Here is a 19,419-nt window from a genome sequence, read left to right on the forward strand (position 1 = left end):
TGTAAGTACAATGCTAAACTCAGGCGTTAGTTCATAAAGTTAGGTCCCACATTTTAAATTAGGTCCCAATTAATTTAATTCAGAGCATCTAAGAAGTTAGAATTGCAAAAGACTATCTAGACCATCTAGATTATCCCATGAGGTAACACTGCAGCTTATTACATTGTCTAGTGCCTTGATCTGTGCGGATCTAAATGTCCAAGTGATGTGTCCACAATTTACTGTAGGAAAACAAACCAAATACCTTTCTGGAAATGTTTCCTGATATTCAACCCAACCCTTTCCTGTTTAATCGCCTCATTCCTAACTACACCCTTGTCCCACCCTAAATAATTCATTTCACTGGTTGATATTTATGCCTTTTGAATATTTAGAGAGTGCTATCATGTCGGCTAGATTTATTTTTAACCTTTCTTACATGGTGACACATCATCACACTCCAAAAAACAGGATAACATTGATTCCTCTCTTTTAGTCACTAAGCTTTTTTTATTCTTTCGTCATTATCTGAGTCGAGTATCTGTAAGAAAAAAGTCTGAAAACTTTTTGTATCTAGTGTGAAATGTTTACAGATGGCAGATTGAAATTGCATTTTAAGCAAAGTCTTTTATGGGATTATGTAAGTCAAGCTTTAAAAACTTTTATTTAAGCTTGTTGGTGCCCTTGGATATAGATATGTATTGATATCAAGGACTCTTCTATGTGCCAGTTGATGAGTATTGTAAAAAGGGCAATAACGCATAGCCCTACAAGAATCCATTCTAATGCTTAGCTCCAGGTGTTAATTGCAAAGAACATTGGAAATTCAAAGGCAAACAAAAGAACAATTGTTATTTAGGCCAGAAAAATTCTGCTTGCTACTCATTCAGTGTTAGGGATTCAGCAGGATATCCATACGATATAAACAAAGTTGGACTTTATCGCTACGTTTACCAATAAGAAGAGAATGGTAGTGCTTAATAAATATCTGTTGTTGAATAACCCCTGACCTTTGACTTCCTTAGTCAACGTGATGAAAGACTAAGTCCGTAGTGATGTATTGTAAGACTCTGTTTGACTTGGTCAATTTATTGCACCCATTTCAGCAATTGCATTGCACATGGTAAGTCCCCCATGTTGTTGCTTTGCTTTATTCATATACTCAGACATATTTTGCAGCAAGCCTTAGTTTCCTGTGTAAATGTACTTAATCGGTGACGTTGGCATCTCTGAAATCAAGCTGTCTGTCTCATTGAAGGTATCAATTTCACTAGAATGATTGGTGTTTTTTATCCTTTTTAGTCGGGACTGTAATCTTTCATGTTGTTTTCTCAACTCTGAATAGGAATGGGAGAAAGTGTGGAATATCGAGGTTGCTGGGAAAGCCATAATTAGAATCCCACTGAGGATGCTACTCAGCGCCACCATCTGGCCCGGGACACTTCTTGGTACCATATCTCCATATCCCACAGTGGTCATTGAGATGATAGCCCACCAGTATGAGGCAGGAATGCTTGTAAATTCAAGGACCTTCCCAGATTCATTCTCAGCCAGGTAGACCAGGGGAGAAAACAGGGTGACAGCTACACACAAGAAGAGCAAAAGCAGGCCAAATTCTCGGGTGCACCTTTGAACCGTGAGCCCCAAAGTCTGCAGGCCTAATGAGTGCCTGGCAAGGCGCATTACATACAAGATCCTCAAGGCACGTAAGACTCGTAGCACCAGTCCAATCTTCTCCAAATATGAGTTGGTGCTCGGCCTCTCGGCCTCCTCATTTGGCTCGTCATCTACCACTATGAGGGAAACATAATAGGGTGAAATAGCCAAGAAATCAATGATATTTAGGGGGCCTCTGAAGAAGTGACACTTGCTCTTCGCCTGAATGAATCGGAGGCAGAGCTCCAGCGAGAACCAAGCCACGCAGATGGTCTCGATGACAAAGATGTAATAGCACTTCTGAGAACATTCACCCTGGCGCAAAACAAACAGAAGGTCAAATAAATGAGCAGTCTCTGAACTGACATCAGAAATCATTAAAGAAGCAGAAATGTGCATCTTCGTGGGTGTACTGGTATTGGGGGAACACAAACCCAGCAAACAGTTACTTCTATAGCAGCCATGTTACATCCTGTTAAAAAGCTATTCAAGTGAACTGGTGTTATTTTAATTTTATTACTCTTATGAGTCTGAATGGATGAAATTCATCTTTGTTCAAAGGCCCAGCACAAGGCACATGGACTATTTAAGTCCCACTTAAGCCCTGAAAATAGAAATTAATTGAGACTTAAATGGTGCATAAGTCTGCACAGAAGTAAATTTAAGCCTGAGTGAGGGATTATTTTATGGGTATTCTGATTCTCTTTCTGCTCTGTGTGTAAAGTACTATTCAAAGTGTGGTGACTGCACAGATACTAGGTAGTTTGATGGAATGAAGGGAAATAGTTCAGAGATGGAGAAGATCTTGCTCCTAGTTGTGCCCTAATATAAACCACATCTTTTCTTTCAGGATATGCAAGTATACTATAAACATTAAAATCAAAAGGAAGATTAAATAAAAAAACACTCATCCAGCACTTGCAACATGCCAATGCAGATTTCTGTTCTAGGGTTGAGGTCACATGATACCAGTGCTACTTCTGAGCTGCTACATCAAGACAGTTATACAAATGTCAGCTGCCCTGGGCCGTGATGGATTCACTATTTCCCTTGTCCTGGGCTGAGCCTAAAAATGTTACCTTCCATGACTTGTTCAACCTGAAGGCAAGAGTCAAACACAACTTGCCTCTCCAATCTCCTCAGTCACTTAGGAATTGGATAAACTTTAGAAAACACCACGTACATGAGAAACTACACTGGGCACTTCACCTAAGTGATAAGAGAGCCAAATACTTGGTCTGCTGACAATGTCCAGATGATCAAAAAACCATCCAGTGGTCACATTGGATACAGTGCATCAGAGCCTCAGCTCTGTATATAAATCACTATAGTTCCATTGCCTTTGGGTCCACCAGTGTCTATGTAATTAGAAAGAATTCACTGGGCCATAGCAAATTGACACTAAACTGGATAATAATCAGTGTTACTCAGACCCTCAAAGATATTTCCATGGGAGTTAGATACCTAAATATCTTTGAGGATATGGGTCCGTATTACTCTCTCTCTCTCAAATGCTCCATAGTACCCCTTATTTGCTCTTGCCTTAAAATATGGCTCACCTGTCCCATAGATTAACACATTAAAATCCTGCACCTTGGGATAGTACATTAATATGAAAGCTGCTCTTGATGTTCGACTAAAACTGAAATGTTCATTTAAATATTGTGAATAAACCTCTGGAAAACCACTATTGTGACAAAGACTCAAAAGACATAGGCAATTGCATAATATTTCTACACCAGGATGCTTTGATGCAGTTCAGGCCTGATCCAAAGCCCACTGAAGTCAGCAATGGGTTTTGACGCAGGGCCCATACATTTTTCCTTGCTGAATAGATATTCAAAATGAAGGCAGCTCAAATGCATTAGCTGTGCAGTCCTTGGGGGCATAAGAATTCTATTCTTTCCCCATAAATCCAGGATGATTTCCTATATGAGAACAGGAGTAATGGGTTCGTAAAATACTGTTGTCACCATCAGTTGAAATTTCATGCTGGGATTACACTAATTAGATCACCAGGGAGGCTGTAATTACGAACCCAGGGGAGCAGCGAGGGAATGCTGGGGAGCAATAATGTCAGCTAATGTTGTTAAGAGGCTTGAAAATGAGACTGAAATATCTGCTGCTCGGGGCTAGATTGTGGCTGCCCTTTTGTGATGCAGAAAGGCCTCAAGAAAGTCCAAAAAGAGTCTTATTTTCCTTTGCACCCGTTGCACAGGGGCCAGCCACAATTGCATGCTCTGTGCTCAAACATAGCTCTCTGGTAAAACCCCTAAAAGATCAGGGAGAGGTAGGAGGACTATCTGCAGAGAGGATCATGAGCTTTACCTGTCTAATGGTGGCCATGCTTCTTCTGTGGGCCAGTGAGAAAGAGGAGGCACTGAGCCCAATCCCAGAGCACTCTCAGGAGAGGTGTAGCATGTGAGCCTGTGTTTTAGGGACACAATCTGGCCAGAGTGGGACAGTGATTCCAAGCTTAGGAGCTCACCATGTGGTATGAGTTTGGAGGAAACTTAGTGAGAATAAGATCACAGAACTTTCCTCCCCGGAGCTGCCTGCTCTGAGATTGCCCTTGAAGGAGGTATCCTGATGCTTGGCTCTAGAATAAGCAGTTTGGGTTTTATCTCTAGCTTCAAGATTTAGTCTTGAAAGCAAGCACCTCCGAAGATAATGAGGAATCTGCACCCTTTGTTTTATTCATAGAGGATCAGATTTTAGCCTCATTGAATTCAGTGCCATGGATTTCAATGGGCTGCGCATTATGTTTGGAGAGTTTGCTGACTTAGCTTGAAGTAATTGCTTATAATCAGCAGTCACAGTATGCAAAGTTCTCTTTTTCCAAGATGGAAATTATTCTTTCAGCACAGCCTGTACTTTGTCTGCCTGTGGTCACTCCAATGACTTGTGAATTATTCATTATTTTCAGGCGTGATTTAAAATTTTTGCTAACTGGGCTGAATTACAAGTACATCAGCTACTTCATTTAGCTTTGTACATTTGGGCTTATGTGCCAAATGGAGGAATATTACCTAAGATACAATAAAGCCTTCCAGCAGGGTGCTTCTTTTGAGATCCCGCATCTCTCTGTCAGGCCCTTCAGCCTTCATGAGTCTGCTCTACCAGGAAACCACAGGAAAAGAAGTCTTTTTGACAAGAATTTTAGCCATAAAACAAAATGGTCTGAGCTGCTTCCAGAATTGAGAGGTGAAATTTTCAGGTACAATTTCTTCAGAACTGATTAGTTTATTTCACCCTCACCACTCCAGCCCACCAGAGGTAGATAGCTTACATCTGCTTCCTTCCTTTGAAAGCTGAATGATCATCTTCCCAAATGCACTATTGCCAATTTCAGTGGGAAATAACCTTCTACTTGGACATACTAGGAAATCTTACTCTGCTTTTTTTATTTCTGCCACTACTTAACTGAGACTTATCTGACATAAAACTTTCTCTTGAGCAGAACAAAAAAAAACCCAGACAAATAATATATAAAATAATAATAATTCCACAGTCTCCATCACTGTGATGGAAGCACTCCTTTCCCTGCTTCAAACAGTCTATTGAAATAAAAGATTTATTGTTTACTTATTCAGCCAATTTATACAGTATATCTGCAAAAAACAACAACCTCTAGGCAAATGCTCAAAAATATTAAAATACATATACGTTATATGCTTCCTGAAAATAAAATCTATCTAGTTGGCTATCTAGAAACACAAGATGAAACCCTGGACCTATTGAAGTCAATAAGAACACTCCCATTAACTTCAATGGGAAAATAATTTCACCCAGGGACTCCATATGTGTTTTTATATATTAGGGTTTTTTATATATATTAGCCAATATATATATATATTATGTTTTGTATATAATATTCCTCCCTACCATCAATCTTTCTAGTGTTCAGTAGGTGACAGTCCTGTTCCTGAGCTTCTCATTAGAACAAGACTAACATCCAAACTCTAAAGCAGCAAATGTCAGAGGAAAAAAATTAGGAATTAAGTATCAAAGCCAATTTCTCAAAGCATCTCATATTCTGCTTATGATTGTTACCCAGAGTGCATGGAAAATGGCACATCCCAATGGTCCTGCACTATGAAACGATAAAATGTGCACAGATATGAGTCTCCTGTAGTGTAGATTAAGTAAAATGTCAGTTGTCTGGTAGCACGGGACAAGGGAAATGATAAATTCCTAGTTTCCCCGTGCTTTGTAGGGCACTGTTGAAAGAAAGTTAAAAAATATACTTCCAATATGTACAGTTAATGAACATTCCCATAGATAAGGAGAGACAGAGTTATAATAGAAAATGCTAAAATAATGAACAGGAGTTTTGGAAGTGTTATAAACTCTCCTGCTTCAGAGCACAAACCAAACTCTAACTAATGGGGACTAAGAAGAATTTTTTTCTATGGGCAGGTTATTCCGTAACTGCCCACTGCCAGCCTTCTTACACATTCCTCTGAAGCATCAGGTACTGGCCTTGTTGGCGATGGGCTACTGGACTAAATCAAACACTGGTCTAACCAGATGACAAGCATTTGTGCAGCAGAGTGTCTGTGTGTAATGTATGGAGGAGCAGCTTCCTAATTCCACGTGAAATAGTCATTCCTTGCAGTTTCTTTATGTTAAAGAATAGAGGATTTCACTTGTTACATTATTTATCATGGCCACCAATTTCTTTGTTTTGTGACAAGGTAGAAAGATGTTTCACAAGCCCAGTATCTAAAGGATTAACCCAGACCTTTGCCTGTCACATGGGTGTTCGGGGTGGAGCTAGGAAGGTGAGGAGAAAGTGGTGATGGCAAAAGAGTTGAGAAACTGGACAGGTCTTTAGCAATTGGGGCCCCCTGTTCTGAGTAGTTGAGTGGCCTGAGAAAAGAGACTGAAACTCTGCTGCTGGTGAGAGCAGTATTTTCTTTCTTGGCTGGTGGTTTTATCCATCAACCTACATTTTTATTCAGAACTTCTCTTAAGAACACAAGAACGGCCATACTGGGTCAACCGTATGGGCCATCTAGCCCAGTATTCCGTCATCCAACAGCCACCAGTGCCAGATTCTTGAGAGGGAATGAACAAAACAGGTGATCCATCCCCTGTTGTTGGAGTCCCAGATTCTGGCAGATGGAGGTTTAGAGAGACACTGAGTATGGTTGCATCCCTGGCCATCTTGGCTAATAATCATTGATGGACCTATCTTCCATGAACTTATCTAATTCTTTTTTTGAACCCAGTTATACTTTTGTCCTTCACAACATCCCCCGGCAATGAGTTCTACAGATAGACTGTGTGTTGGGTGAAGAAGTGCTCCCTTTTGTTTGTTTTAAACTTGTTGCCTATTAATTTCATTGGGTGACCCTTGGTTCTTTTGTTATGTGAAGCGGTAATACTTCCTTATTCACTTAACCACATTCATGGTTTTATAGACTTCTACTGTATCCCCCTTAGTTGTCTCTTTTCTAACTAACTATTTCCAGTCTTTTTAATCTCTGCTTGTATGGAAGCATTTCTATACCCCTAATCATTTTGTTGCCCTTATCTACATCTTTTCTAATATATCTTTTTTGAGATGGGGCAGCCAGAACTGCATGCAGTATTCATGGTGTGGGTGTACCATGGATTTATACAGTGGCATTATGATATTTTCTGTTTTATTATCTTCTTTTCCTCATGGTTCCTAACATTTTGTTAACTTTTTAAACTGCTACTGCACATTGAGCAGATATTTTCAGAGAACAATCCATGATGACTATAAAATCTCTTTCTTGAGTAGTAACAACTAATTTAGACCCCATAATTATGTATGTATAGTTGGGATTATTTTTCCAGTGTGCACAACTTTGCACTTATGAACATCAAATTCCATCTGCCATTTTGTTACCCAGTTTAGTGAGATTCCTTTGTAGTGCTTCGCAGTCAGCTTTGGACTTAATTCCGCTGAGTAATTTTGTTTCATCTGCAAATTTTGCCACCTCACTGTTCATCCCCTTTTCCAGATCATTTATGAATATGTTGTACAGCACAGATCCCAGTACAGAGCCTTGAGAGACCCCGCTATTCACTTCTCGCTATTGTGAAAACTGACTATCCAATCCTAGCCTTTTGTTCCTTTCTCTTAACCGGTTACAGATCCATAAGAGGAACTTCCCTCTTTCCCATGGCAGCTTAGTTTTCTTAAAAGCCTTTGGTGAGGGACCTGGTCAAAGCCTTTCTGAATGTCCAAGTACATTACATAAATGGCTGATTTTTTCCCATGTCTATAAAGCTTGATTGGAGACTTCTTCAATTTTATTATGACCTTCCACCATAGGGAAAGAGCTGCATGATGTTATACAAGAGAAGGACTGGCAAGGTGTATGACAATCTATTACTATATTACTTTTCTCCCTTTGTCTTGGATACTTTAAGTTGGAGGAGAAGCGCTAAGAACTCCTGATGGTCTTTAAAAATCCTATGATGATCTCTTTGTCTATGTTTCTTTGATTCTTTACTGAGGTTTTAATTAGTTAGAAGGGTTGCTGACAGTATTTTTATTTTCACTTGCACAAGTTCTCTTCTCTTACTATTCCATGCTGGTCTGGCCTTCCATGCTGGCCAGTGGCCACGACCTCTTTAGTGGGACATACACTGATCTAATTTTGAACACTGCTCTTCTTTTTAGAAACGAGCTTGGAGCAGTTTGTGTTGCATCAGTGGTGTGATATTCTGCCTTTTAATTATGTTCACGCCATATGAAAACTTAATTGGTGCAGTCAGGCTTTTCAGTGAGGGAATAGTGTTTACAGTTTAATTGCTATAGGAAAACTTTGCTACTCTGGTGAGTGGTTTTACTGCAACTGTAGTTACAATTCACCTTGTCTGTTCAAAGGGACATAGAGTGCACCACCATGTCAGCAAACCTAAGAAGACTATACCAGGCAAGGATAGAAAATGAATATTGATAATGGACTTCAACTGAGTGAAGGGCCTCAAACGAGAGGCAGATTTACAGAAGAGATCCTGGTAATCACTAATAGTTTTTGTGCTTAATGAAGTGGGGTGAAATGAGCCACTTGCAAGACAAAATAAATAAGACTAATTTCTGATTTTCTGAAGTACAAGAAGAACAAATCTCTATTATTTTCCTACCTCCCTCCTTCTTTTGTTATCCCATCAGCCTAGATCAAGTTGAGGACAGTGTTTTTAGGTGGTTTAAGCAATGAACACCTGACCAGGCGTATATTTTCGGATATCACATGAGCCAGGATGTACTATTACTTGTAGAGTATTTTGGTAGCATATGCTGGTGTGGGGGTTATTGCAACAGCCCGTCCACCATTACAGAATTTTCCAAGTAGGGTGGCCAACTTTCTCATTTGTGAAAACCAGACACTGAGCGCCAGAACCACCCCTGCCCCTTGCTCCGCCTCCTCCCCTGTGGCCTTGCCCCCTGTCCTCTTTCCTCCCCCCTTCCCCACAGTCGCTTGTTGCTCTCTTCACCACCCTCCCCCTGCCAGCTGAGCAGGGTTCTAGGAGTGAAGGGGTGAGTGGGGCAGGAAGGGGCAGGGAGAGGTGCACTCCAGGGGTGGAGGAGGCGTGAGTGGAGCAGGGTGAGGGAGAGGCAGGACAGGGGAGTCGTCAGTACCTCTCTCCCATGGAGCCGTTGCTGAGTGCTCCTCCAGGCTCCAGCAGCAACCGCTGCTCTTCCTGTCCCTGGTGGCAGAGGCCAGTAACCACATTTTTATTGTGCTGACCTGACACTGCCAGGTTCCCTTTTCGACCGGACATTCTCTTAACGTGGGCTGCTAGAATATGGTCCTCAGTGACCCTATTTCCAGGCCATATATTGGAGATTCAAATCCTGCATTACAGAATGTATACAAATAGCTTAATCAAGGCTTTGAAACTGTGACCTGTATTGTACCTACAAAGAAGATTTACAATATTATCATTTTAGAATCCAAGGAGCCTCAAGTGCTTTACAAAGAATGAATTAATCGGAACACCCGGTGAGGTAAATATTGTTATTCCAGTTTTACAGACAGGGATACGGGCAGTGGCAGTGGCAGAGCCAGAATTTGAACCCAGAACTCTCACCATCCACACAGATGATGTAGGTATCAGACCTGCCCCTCCTCAGTTAATACAGTTATTAGTATTCCACAGAGTTATAGGACCCTGCATTTTGTGAAATGCTGTAGGGACAAGATTCATTAGTATCCTACAGGATACCATAATCCAACACATGTGCTTTGAAATAGCACAAAATCAGTAGTGGGTGAACCCAGAGGAGTTTGTGTTTGACTGTTTATAGTAGCTCAAATTCAAACTCGTACTGAAGCATATGGGGGTCTGCCTGGATTAGTGTATTAGAAAATGGTTGGCTTTGCTTTGCAGCATGTTCTCTTAACATGGGTTGCTAGAATATGGTCCCTGGCAACTGATCAACATAGCACTGCAGTGTGGTGAAGCAAGGTCACAGCTCAAACATCTGCTAAACGTATCTTGGCACGTGCAGATTTTGTTTGGCAGATTCAAATGTGGCGTATTACTGCCCATTTCCTCCCTCAGCCTTACACGCAATTACATGGATTGAGGTCAGTGTCCACTAAGACACCGACAGATGGGAGCAGACAGCATTGTTGCTGTAGGCTATGAGAGTTATAGTAGAATAGAACCTGCCTTCTGCCTCCTTGCACAGATAGATCGTTATCCTAGCAGGGTTGCTCTTGTTTTCATTTGCACAGCACTGTGGTGCATGCAGATGGAAATTATTCAGGCCTGTATTTAGATGATTTCAAAGTATAACTCTCGTAAGCAACAATAGGAACTTGCCACCTCATTTCCCCAGGCAACTTGCTTCTTGGGCCAGATTCAGCATCATCATCCAAACCCTGTGCCCTCTCAGACAGCACAAAGGGCTGGATTCTGGCCATAACTTGACAGCAGAGTATTCCCCAGGTGGAGTGGAACTTCCCCAGTAGGATAAAGCTTGAAAAATCAGCTCCTGCACCAGGTGTTCCAGCAACCTGCATGTAGGGGACATGTCAGAGGAAGGAGGTATGTTGTGTGGGAAAGAGATGGACCAGGACTGTGGCCTGCTCTGCCAATCCTTCAGTGGTGTAAGGACCATTAGGGAACATATATCAATGGCATATATTATAGCAGCCCCTAAATTTCTCTAGTTCATGCCAGGATTGGGCTATTGCAGAATTAGAGAGCCATAACCAGGCCCTTTCCACTTCCCTTCTCCATGCGCTAAGCAGAGCTCAGATGCAGGGGAGAACTGAGACCTTTTGACTGGAAAATCAGAATTTGGAAATTCAGCATGTGCACCATTCTGATTCTGTTCCTGATCTGGAGCAGCAGGAATCTGACTGCACTGCCGCAGGTACTGCTGAGTCACCATGCCTGCATTGCTGCTGTTATTTGAATAATTTAACTATGCTCCGTTAAATCAAACGAGACACTGGGAGAACTTGAAAACTCCCTGTTATGGATCACTCAGGCACTTGAATTTATGGTTACAGAGCTGATGCGGTGAAATGAAAAGGTTGACTGCCTGTGGAAAGAGAGACTATAATCTGATTTGCAGGACCACTAGCCGTTAAAAACACTGTGTACTCTAATCACACAGTGATCTCCCACCCAACTCAGCTTGAAAAAAAAATCCGGACATCTGAATGTCCAAATGCACTAAGGTAATACAGATAATAAAGATAGTGTTAATATTGGGTTTGTAGTAACATGGGCATTAGCAAATGAATTGAGATATTATGTTTACATCTTTACACAGTATGCTGTGCCTTTTATTGGGAACAAAACATTAAAATTGAAAAGTAATACTTTATTATTTTAGATTAATTTAAATCTTTATTATAGTATTTTGTTTCTATAAGATTGTATTCATGATCTTTATTATGTTACATTAACTAATTTATAATCTTGAGTCCTGAGTGTTACTTTCAGGCATAGTGCTCACTAATGTAGGACTCACTCAGTAACAGAAGAAGGATGGTTCAGTGGTTAGGACACAAGCATAGGCCTTGAGAGACTTGGATTCAGTCCCCTGCTTTGCTACACACTTCCTGCATAACTTTAGGCAAGTCACTTATGCATGGAAACACTGAGTTCCCCCAGCTGTTCAATGGACCTATGATATCACTGCTCATAGCATGTAGAGTAGAAGGATAAAGATGTTAAAAGTTTGCAGTGTTCAGACACTATGGTGATTGGGGGCAGGGGGGCATATAAGTACCTAAGAAAGATCATGATTTGAAGGAGTAATGCTGATTTACACCAGCTGAAGGTTGGCCCTTCTGTTTCTGGGCCCAGAACATGAAGGAGGGGCCGTAGCTATGCAGGAATTATTGCATTTCAAGGAGCAAGCTTAGTGGAACTCACTTTTTAAATGTGAGAAGCAGCATGGTCAAGTGGATCAAGGCCTGGAGTGGGACTCAGGTGATTTCTGTTTGACCCTGGACAAGTCACTTTCTCCCCAGCATTTCTCCTCCTACCTCTTGTCTACTTAGATTGTCAGTTCTTCAAGATAGTGGTTGTCTCTTATTATATGTTTGTGCAGTGCCCTCTGGCTTGGGGGCATTTATGCTGCACAACTCGGGGGAAGGCAGACTACCTTGGAGTAAGCTTGGACTCCACATCAAGGGCCATAGGACTAGGTTGGAGCCCATGCCTGGGGGCTGTGTTGCCTGCTTTTGTTAACTTTAGTTTTCTTTTCTGAGGAAAAGGCTTTGCTGCATTTTCTCTGCTTAGTCATCCCACAAGATGACACCAATTTTAAGGGTTCAGTAAAAAATCTCCCCCAACTCTTCAAAAGAAACTTCCACTGGTGTCCAGTTCAAAGCAGATCCTCTCCGTAATCAAGAACTTCTGTGGTGGTTGGATTCCATTGTAGTCACCTCCTTTATCTTTAGATTATCTACACTTTAACTCTGTAGCCTGCTGAAAGCTGTGCAATGACCATTTTGGTGACTTTTCTGGCTCTCAGGTCTTTGGGTCTGAATTGTAACCCTGGAGCAGAAACCTTTACCTGTCTATAATGGATTGAGCTAATCCCCTTTATCTGAACACCCACTGCTCACTTGAGAAATTTTGAATCTGAATTTTATGGCTCATGTCTGCCTGCTCTACATCTACTTATCTGCAGCAAGATTCTCTCTCTTCCCAACTCTTGTAAAGAAGTGCCACATCTACACCTGTGCACCTCCGTTGTTGGGATTATTTCATTCTGTACACTCATAGATGACATTATGGGACAATTTTCCAGAAGCCTGTATGGTCAAAGTGCATATAAACATACACATATTTGCATGCCTGCGAGTGCCTTTTCCATAACTGCATGTGCACTTGGATTAACTGTTTGCACAAATGATCCAATTTGTCATTGGCCCATTTTATACTCTTTCTTCTGATTATAAATTAAGACCAATTGTGACAACTGCCATCATGCCCAATAAACCATGGATTTAGCCAGGAACCTTGAGTCTAGAGCAATAAGCTTGTGTCTCTACTTCTTGAGCTAAAGGTCCAGTTCTCTGTAGCTGGGGGCTGTAACAGACTCATATCCTTTGTGGTCTGGGTACACGGGGGGACTTGTAACACTAACCAGTGGGTTACATAAAGTATATACAAATTATATGTCCTTCTCTTGCTGTCTTTCATATTTCCAAGGTTCCTATACTGGGTGTCTAAGTGTTGCTTGAAATGCCCATGGGAATTTACATGGCATTCCTTGTTCTTGTGGGCCAGCCCTAACACAGAATGAATCGGGGGCTTCATTTTGGCCATGCCTCAGAAGCGGGTTACAGGAAACACAGGCTCATAATTTTCTCTTCCTCATTTACCTTTAAGTGGGATCTGTGCCTTTATGACAGTCCTCCCCCCCATTGCTACCATTTCTGGAGAAATGGCCACCTTCCTTCCTTCCCGCTCTCCTGTTACTATGGCAACTGGGCTTCCCTGATGCAGATGCTTGTTACTTGGCCGAGTGCCACATCTCTCAGCAGAGCCCGAGTTTTCACTTTCCGTTTGGTGGCAAGTTGTTCCATTTGCTCTTCTTCTGCTTGCGCAGGCAGCCCTTTCCTGGGATACTTAGCTAGAGCGAGAAGGGAATGTTACCCTCCACAATGTCGAGACAGCCAAACCCTCCAACTGAAGTCGAGCTCACCTTGTATTAGTCTCCCTTGTCTTTTTGCTTCCTGCCTTCCTCAGGCACTGGAGAGCAGCCAGTTCTGACACTATGGAGTGTGGCTGGGATGCTGAAAGGAGCCCGGAGAGGGACATGTGGCAACAGAGGTAAAATCTTTCTTATTGGTATCTTGGGAGCAATACACCCTCCTTCCTGGGTTAGTGACGTGGGGGAATTGACGCTTACAATACCTTTCAGCAAAGCTCCAGTCAGAGGTGGGTCCAAGCCAAAACCCCAGAACTGAACATCGCTCAACTTTGGACTGTTCTGAATTCAGATCTGGACCTGAATGTTGCTACTGGTTAACACCGGAAACATGATTCAAAGAGCTGCACTCATGTAGTCAGCGGATAGAAGCAACTCACGTGACCTTTGTGTCTCGTCCAAGCAGCAAGAACTTCACATTCTGAATGCTCATCTGAGGCTGCTGGTGAATGTGTCCCAGGCAAGGCATGCTTTGCCGAAGTCACATGGGGAATATTTTTGAATAACAAATACATTCAAGAAAATTGTAGTTTGTGGGTGGATGAGTCACCGCGACAACCAAGAAGCTACATTTTTTGAATACATTACTTGCTATGAGTTACTTGCCAAGCTCTAGCTAAGACACTGTCCCCCCAGAAAGGAGACCTTCGGTGTTGCAGCACTTTAGGCATAATAGGATCACTTCACAGCCTCATAGAAATGACAGAGGGAAAATGCTTATTAGGTCATGTAGTCTATCCCTCCACAAGCCAGGCCAATTCACCACCATATATTCTCAGGTGCTTTGCCAATCTTGGTTTAAATTGATTCAAACAATGGGATTTTTATAACTTTGTCCATGGTCCCTGGAATGCTATTACACAGTCTAATAGATTCTGATATTGAGACAGAGGGCTTGTCTACACGCAAAATGCTGCAGTGCTTGAATGTAGACACTATTTACACTGACAGGAGGCGTTCTCCTGTCAGAGCAGGTAATCCACCTCTCCGAGAGGCTGCAGCTAGGTTGATGAGAAGAATTCTTCCATTGACCTAGCGCTGTCTACATTGAGGATTACGTTGGTATAGCTAAATCTTTCAGGGTGTAGATTTTTCTAAGAGACATAGTTCTACTGATGTAAGTTCCCAGTGTAGACCAGCCCTAACTTTATCCTTTGCTCAACTTCACCCCATTACACCCACTTCCCCTGCAGACTCTTTCTCAAATACTGCAGCATCTATGAATAGATAGAATTATATGAGTCTATATTATTAATGTCTTAATCCCAACTTTTTAAAGTGTCTACACTTTAAAAACCTGCCTATATATAAAAAAAACCTATTCTAATTAACACAGCTCTATTTTATAGAACACTCTGGCTGCAATGAGGCTACTACATCTTACTACCAGCTACATTTGTACCCCTATGCTCAAAATTCTTCCCTTCTAAAGATAGGGTTAATTTAAAAAAATGCAGCAAATTAGACCTAGTTGAGATCTGATATACCAATTGTGTGTTTCTTGTTTTTCTTTAAAAATACTTAGACAAGAGTTCTCTTGTTTACGTTTTAAATTTGGGATAAAATATGCATCATGCTCTTTTTTAGGAACAAAGTTAATAGGATGCAATATTTCCCATAGAAGTCTTCATGTTCATTTGCTTATAACCATAAAAACCTACTCTGTATTTAAAGCTGCATCTTGGAAAAGGCACTGGAACATCTTAACAATTTTTACTTCAAAATGCAATAGCTTTGGGAGGCTATTAGATACTAGGAGATATTACTGAAGGGATTCAAACTTTTTCTATAAATGTAAGTAGAAATTCAAGGTTATATAGAATAGGAAATGATCTCTTTGAAACCCAGTCTTCTGTGCAATCCTTAGCTTTATTGAAAGACATTAAATATCATGACATATCTTTGATGTGACTGCATTCTGTGCCCTCCTGAATTACTACTCGGACAATAAAATGCACACAGCATATTGTGCAATAAATGTGGAAATGGTTTCATTAAGCCATGCACAATAAACTGATGAGAAACTTGTCATCTATGGCATCAATGGGAAAAAGTGAATGTGGCTTTTTTTATTTAATCTTGGTGTCAGTATTTTGAAAAGTGTCATATTATTTTCTAAATCAGTTTGTAGAATACAGCGTGGGGAAGAATCCACTGGTAGTTTGAATGTTATTATACCTAAAATCACATTACATTTTAACTCCATCTCTTTTCTTATTAGAATGTCAGATCCTTATAACATTGAAAGTTTCTCCCACATATGATATAAGTTTGATTTATTTGCCCTGAATTATTTTGGGAGATGTGTTTGGAGAGGGTTTATATGTACTTAATGGGTTAAAATTTCAGCCACCCTTTAAGAGTGTTTCTGCAATTTTTGTATGCGTCCAAATGCAGGGTACTACAGACACAAAACTTGTGCATCCATTTTGAAGGCAAACTTTCAAACTCCACTTCTGTGGTGGTGTGTGTTTGTTTGTTTGTTTGTTTGTTTGTTTTGTTTGTTTCTCATAATGTGTTATCATTGTACAAAATGTAACACAATATTATTCTGGAAAAATTATTTCAAGTCTCCTAAAATAATAACTACATCAGAGTTGCTCTAGTTATCAGAACAGAAGACAACTTGCTATTTTTAAAAATGAAGATGCCAGGGAAAAATATTTCTTTCACTAAGTCCATTTGAAATATTGCAGATAACCAGAGTGATCCTATGGTAGGATAAAGCATGTGATAGATGAAACTGTGCTATGACTGAGTGTGTGAGACTAACTGCTAACAGCAAATAAAATAACTTTTGCTAACAACTGTTTCCTAAGCTGTGGGTGAGGTGGGGAGGATGCTGTGTTACAATGCTGCATGCTCGGTATTTGCTAACTGCAGTTGTAGAATCTTAATTCTTTTATTCCATTCAGAAAGCCTTTTCTGTATCTCTGGCTGGCAAGCAATACAAAACTTTGTTTAATTCTTTGTGATTGAATATGGCTTTGAAACTGATACAAAGTCAGTTTCAGGAGTTATTTCTATTTATAATAATAACAATATACACTGGCAAATTTTGATATTATTTCCTGAAGATTTTCTCAGAGGATTATTTTGTATCTTTTTGTGATGCATGTTTAACAGTGAGAGGTTTGCTTCTTGTAACACGATAGTAGGTTTATAGAGGGTTGGAATACTAGTTCAAAGGCGACTGACTTACCCTGTCTTCTTCGGCTCTTAAGTCCGGCATTGTGCTAACACAAAGGCTTATAGCTGTGGTAGCCACGAAGAGGATGGAGAGACAAGCAAAGACTTTTCCTGGGAGTCCCGACTGGGGATTTTCGACCATATCCCTGAGTTTATTCATAAATTGGCCAAATTGTGTTTCCTCAACCAAGACACATGTGGTCTCCTTACTCATTTGCATCTCTTCCTCCTTGTGCATCTCTGCCAGCTCCTGCAGTTTTTGAAACAGTTTTCGGAAGCAGCATTTCTCCAAGTTGGATTCCTCAATTCCCCAGTATCTCAGCTCCTCCTGGAATGACAAGGCACACATGTCTCGGAAGAGCATCAGCTTCCCTGCTGCTAGAAAGCTGACGATCATCCCAAAAGCGTTGGGATTCCGGTCGAAGAAGAACTCATGGGTGTCTTCATCATAATCATCACACAGCTGAATAATTTCATTGTAGCTGCTGCAAAACTTTAGCTTGCTTAGCCGGGTCAGTGGGAATTCATCTAAAGTGCTCCAAGGCAGCAGGTATTTGATTCCTCCAACATTTATTATGATCTCCCTCTTCACATCAACTGTACAGAGCTGATCAGGGTGGTAAATCCTCCTTGCCCTTTGATAGTGGACCCCTTTGACAGAAGGGGTGTCAACAGAGATAGGGAACAGATGGGTCAAGGAACTACAAGAACCGTAGCTAATGTTACTATAGTCCTGATTGCTGCCTCCCGAGACAATAGGCATTTCTGAGCGTTCTCACTGGGACATCCGAAATGGCATCAGAGCAGGGTTAACTCTTCACCCAAAAGATGGGGGTAGAGGAAAGAAACATAGTAAAGGTTATTATGAGTTAAAAGGCATCACAGGCTATTTCCCTAAGACATTCACAAAGTGTGTGTGTGTGTGTGTGTGTGTGTGTGTGTGTAAGTCATAGTGTGCCTCTTTTTTAAATCTGCAGCCTGTGAATCCCCTGTCATTAATTTTCTGGTAACACACACAGAGACAGAAAAATGAAGCCTCATTCATAATTATTGCAGAGCGCTGGATGACTGCAAGTCATAAAGTGAACAGATCAGAGTCTTCTGTTTGGAGCTCATTTTCGTCACAAGCATGTCTTTGTATTTGCTAGCACTCGCTTGTCTCATGCCTCTGCTATTTCTACATACACTTAAATATGTACCAGCTAAACGAAGCTGCTTAATAGTTTTTAAAGTTAGACTGGTCAATTACCCATCCTCAGAGAGATGCATAGTTCTTAATTGTTTTAACTTGAAATGTACACAGATTAAAATTCCTCCTTCTCCTTTTCACTACGCTCCCTCCTTACCAACCTCTCCTGAGTGTTTGTAAAGTGCTTTGAAGATGGAAAGTGCTATATAAATGATGAGTAGCTTTATTTAATCGCTGCTGTTCATTGCAAATTACTGAGAGAACATAAGTAAGATTTGCCCAGCCGGAGAAAACTTTGGAGTATGCCCAGTACCAGAGAGCAAAATATTCTCCCAGTTTATGGGCTGATTTATAGATTCCTCAATAAAGATCAAAACCCTCTTTTTGCCCTTTATCTGTAACAATCGTTAGCAACTAATCTCCCCAACCCAGCACCACAACAACAATCCCGAAGCAACTTCCCCGAAGTTACTTACCACCCTGACACAGGCTGCTTCCAGATATCCTGCTCCCCTACACACATGCTGCAAAATGAAGGCTCTCCTCTGGTACCAGTTAGCAGAGAGACTTGGGCATATTTTAAGAGTAGTGATTACATGGAGAATCTCTACTGCACCCAGTAAATCTCAGTCCCACTCCTCTCCCTCCCTCTCTCTCACTCTATCCCCTGTGGAGGGAATATATCCATATATTGACCAGCAGCCCCTTTGCAAAAGGGCATCCTCATAGACTATCAGAGACTCAGGCGGCAGCTCCTTATCTCGACTCCTGGGGTGTCATGGTGAAATGAACTGAGGGAGAGCTGCTGGAGCCTGCCTTCTTCCCCAGCTGTCCTCTGCTTCCCTTGGGGATTGTCAATGTGGTCCTGAAAGAGCAGGGAGGGAGAAGGAGGAAGGGCTTAGAAATAATCTCTCCAGCATCCATCCATCCATCCAGCAGGCAGCAGCAGCAGCAACTCAGTAGCAGTCTGCAGTGAAAGAGGCATCCCCTGTAATCATGCGCAGTAATAAATACATTCTGGCAAACAGAGTTAATAAACAACCCCTGTCCCCATTAACACCTGCCACCTATATGAATCTTCAGAGAGTTGTTTGCTTTGGAGACACCAGCTGAGTGCTTTGGGAGCAGCTTCCATTCACAGCACCGCTGGCCATCTTCTGAAATTGGGACTCGCTAATGGGATTTTATGGGGAAAGGTAAGTTGCTTGCTTGCTTGCTTGCTTGCTGGGAGGAT

At 41.4% G+C, this 19,419-nt stretch overlaps 1 protein-coding gene across 1 annotated transcript; it reads right to left on the reverse strand.

The window, feature by feature from the left end:
• Window positions 1-215: 215 nt before the first annotated feature.
• KCNG4 (potassium voltage-gated channel modifier subfamily G member 4) lies at window positions 216-19,020 on the reverse strand. Its single transcript, XM_044987647.1, has 3 exons — window positions 18,662-19,020; window positions 17,010-17,811; window positions 216-1,950 (listed from the first exon to the last, which is right to left on the reverse strand). The coding sequence occupies exons 2-3, from the start codon at window positions 17,757-17,759 to the stop codon at window positions 1,165-1,167; spliced, it is 1,536 nt and encodes a 511-aa protein (XP_044843582.1). The 5' UTR covers window positions 17,760-17,811; window positions 18,662-19,020; the 3' UTR covers window positions 216-1,164.
• Between the last annotated feature and the right edge of the window lie 399 nt (window positions 19,021-19,419).

Source organism: Mauremys mutica, chromosome 14 (genome assembly GCF_020497125.1).
Source record: "Mauremys mutica isolate MM-2020 ecotype Southern chromosome 14, ASM2049712v1, whole genome shotgun sequence".
Lineage (NCBI taxonomy): Eukaryota > Metazoa > Chordata > Testudines > Geoemydidae > Mauremys > Mauremys mutica.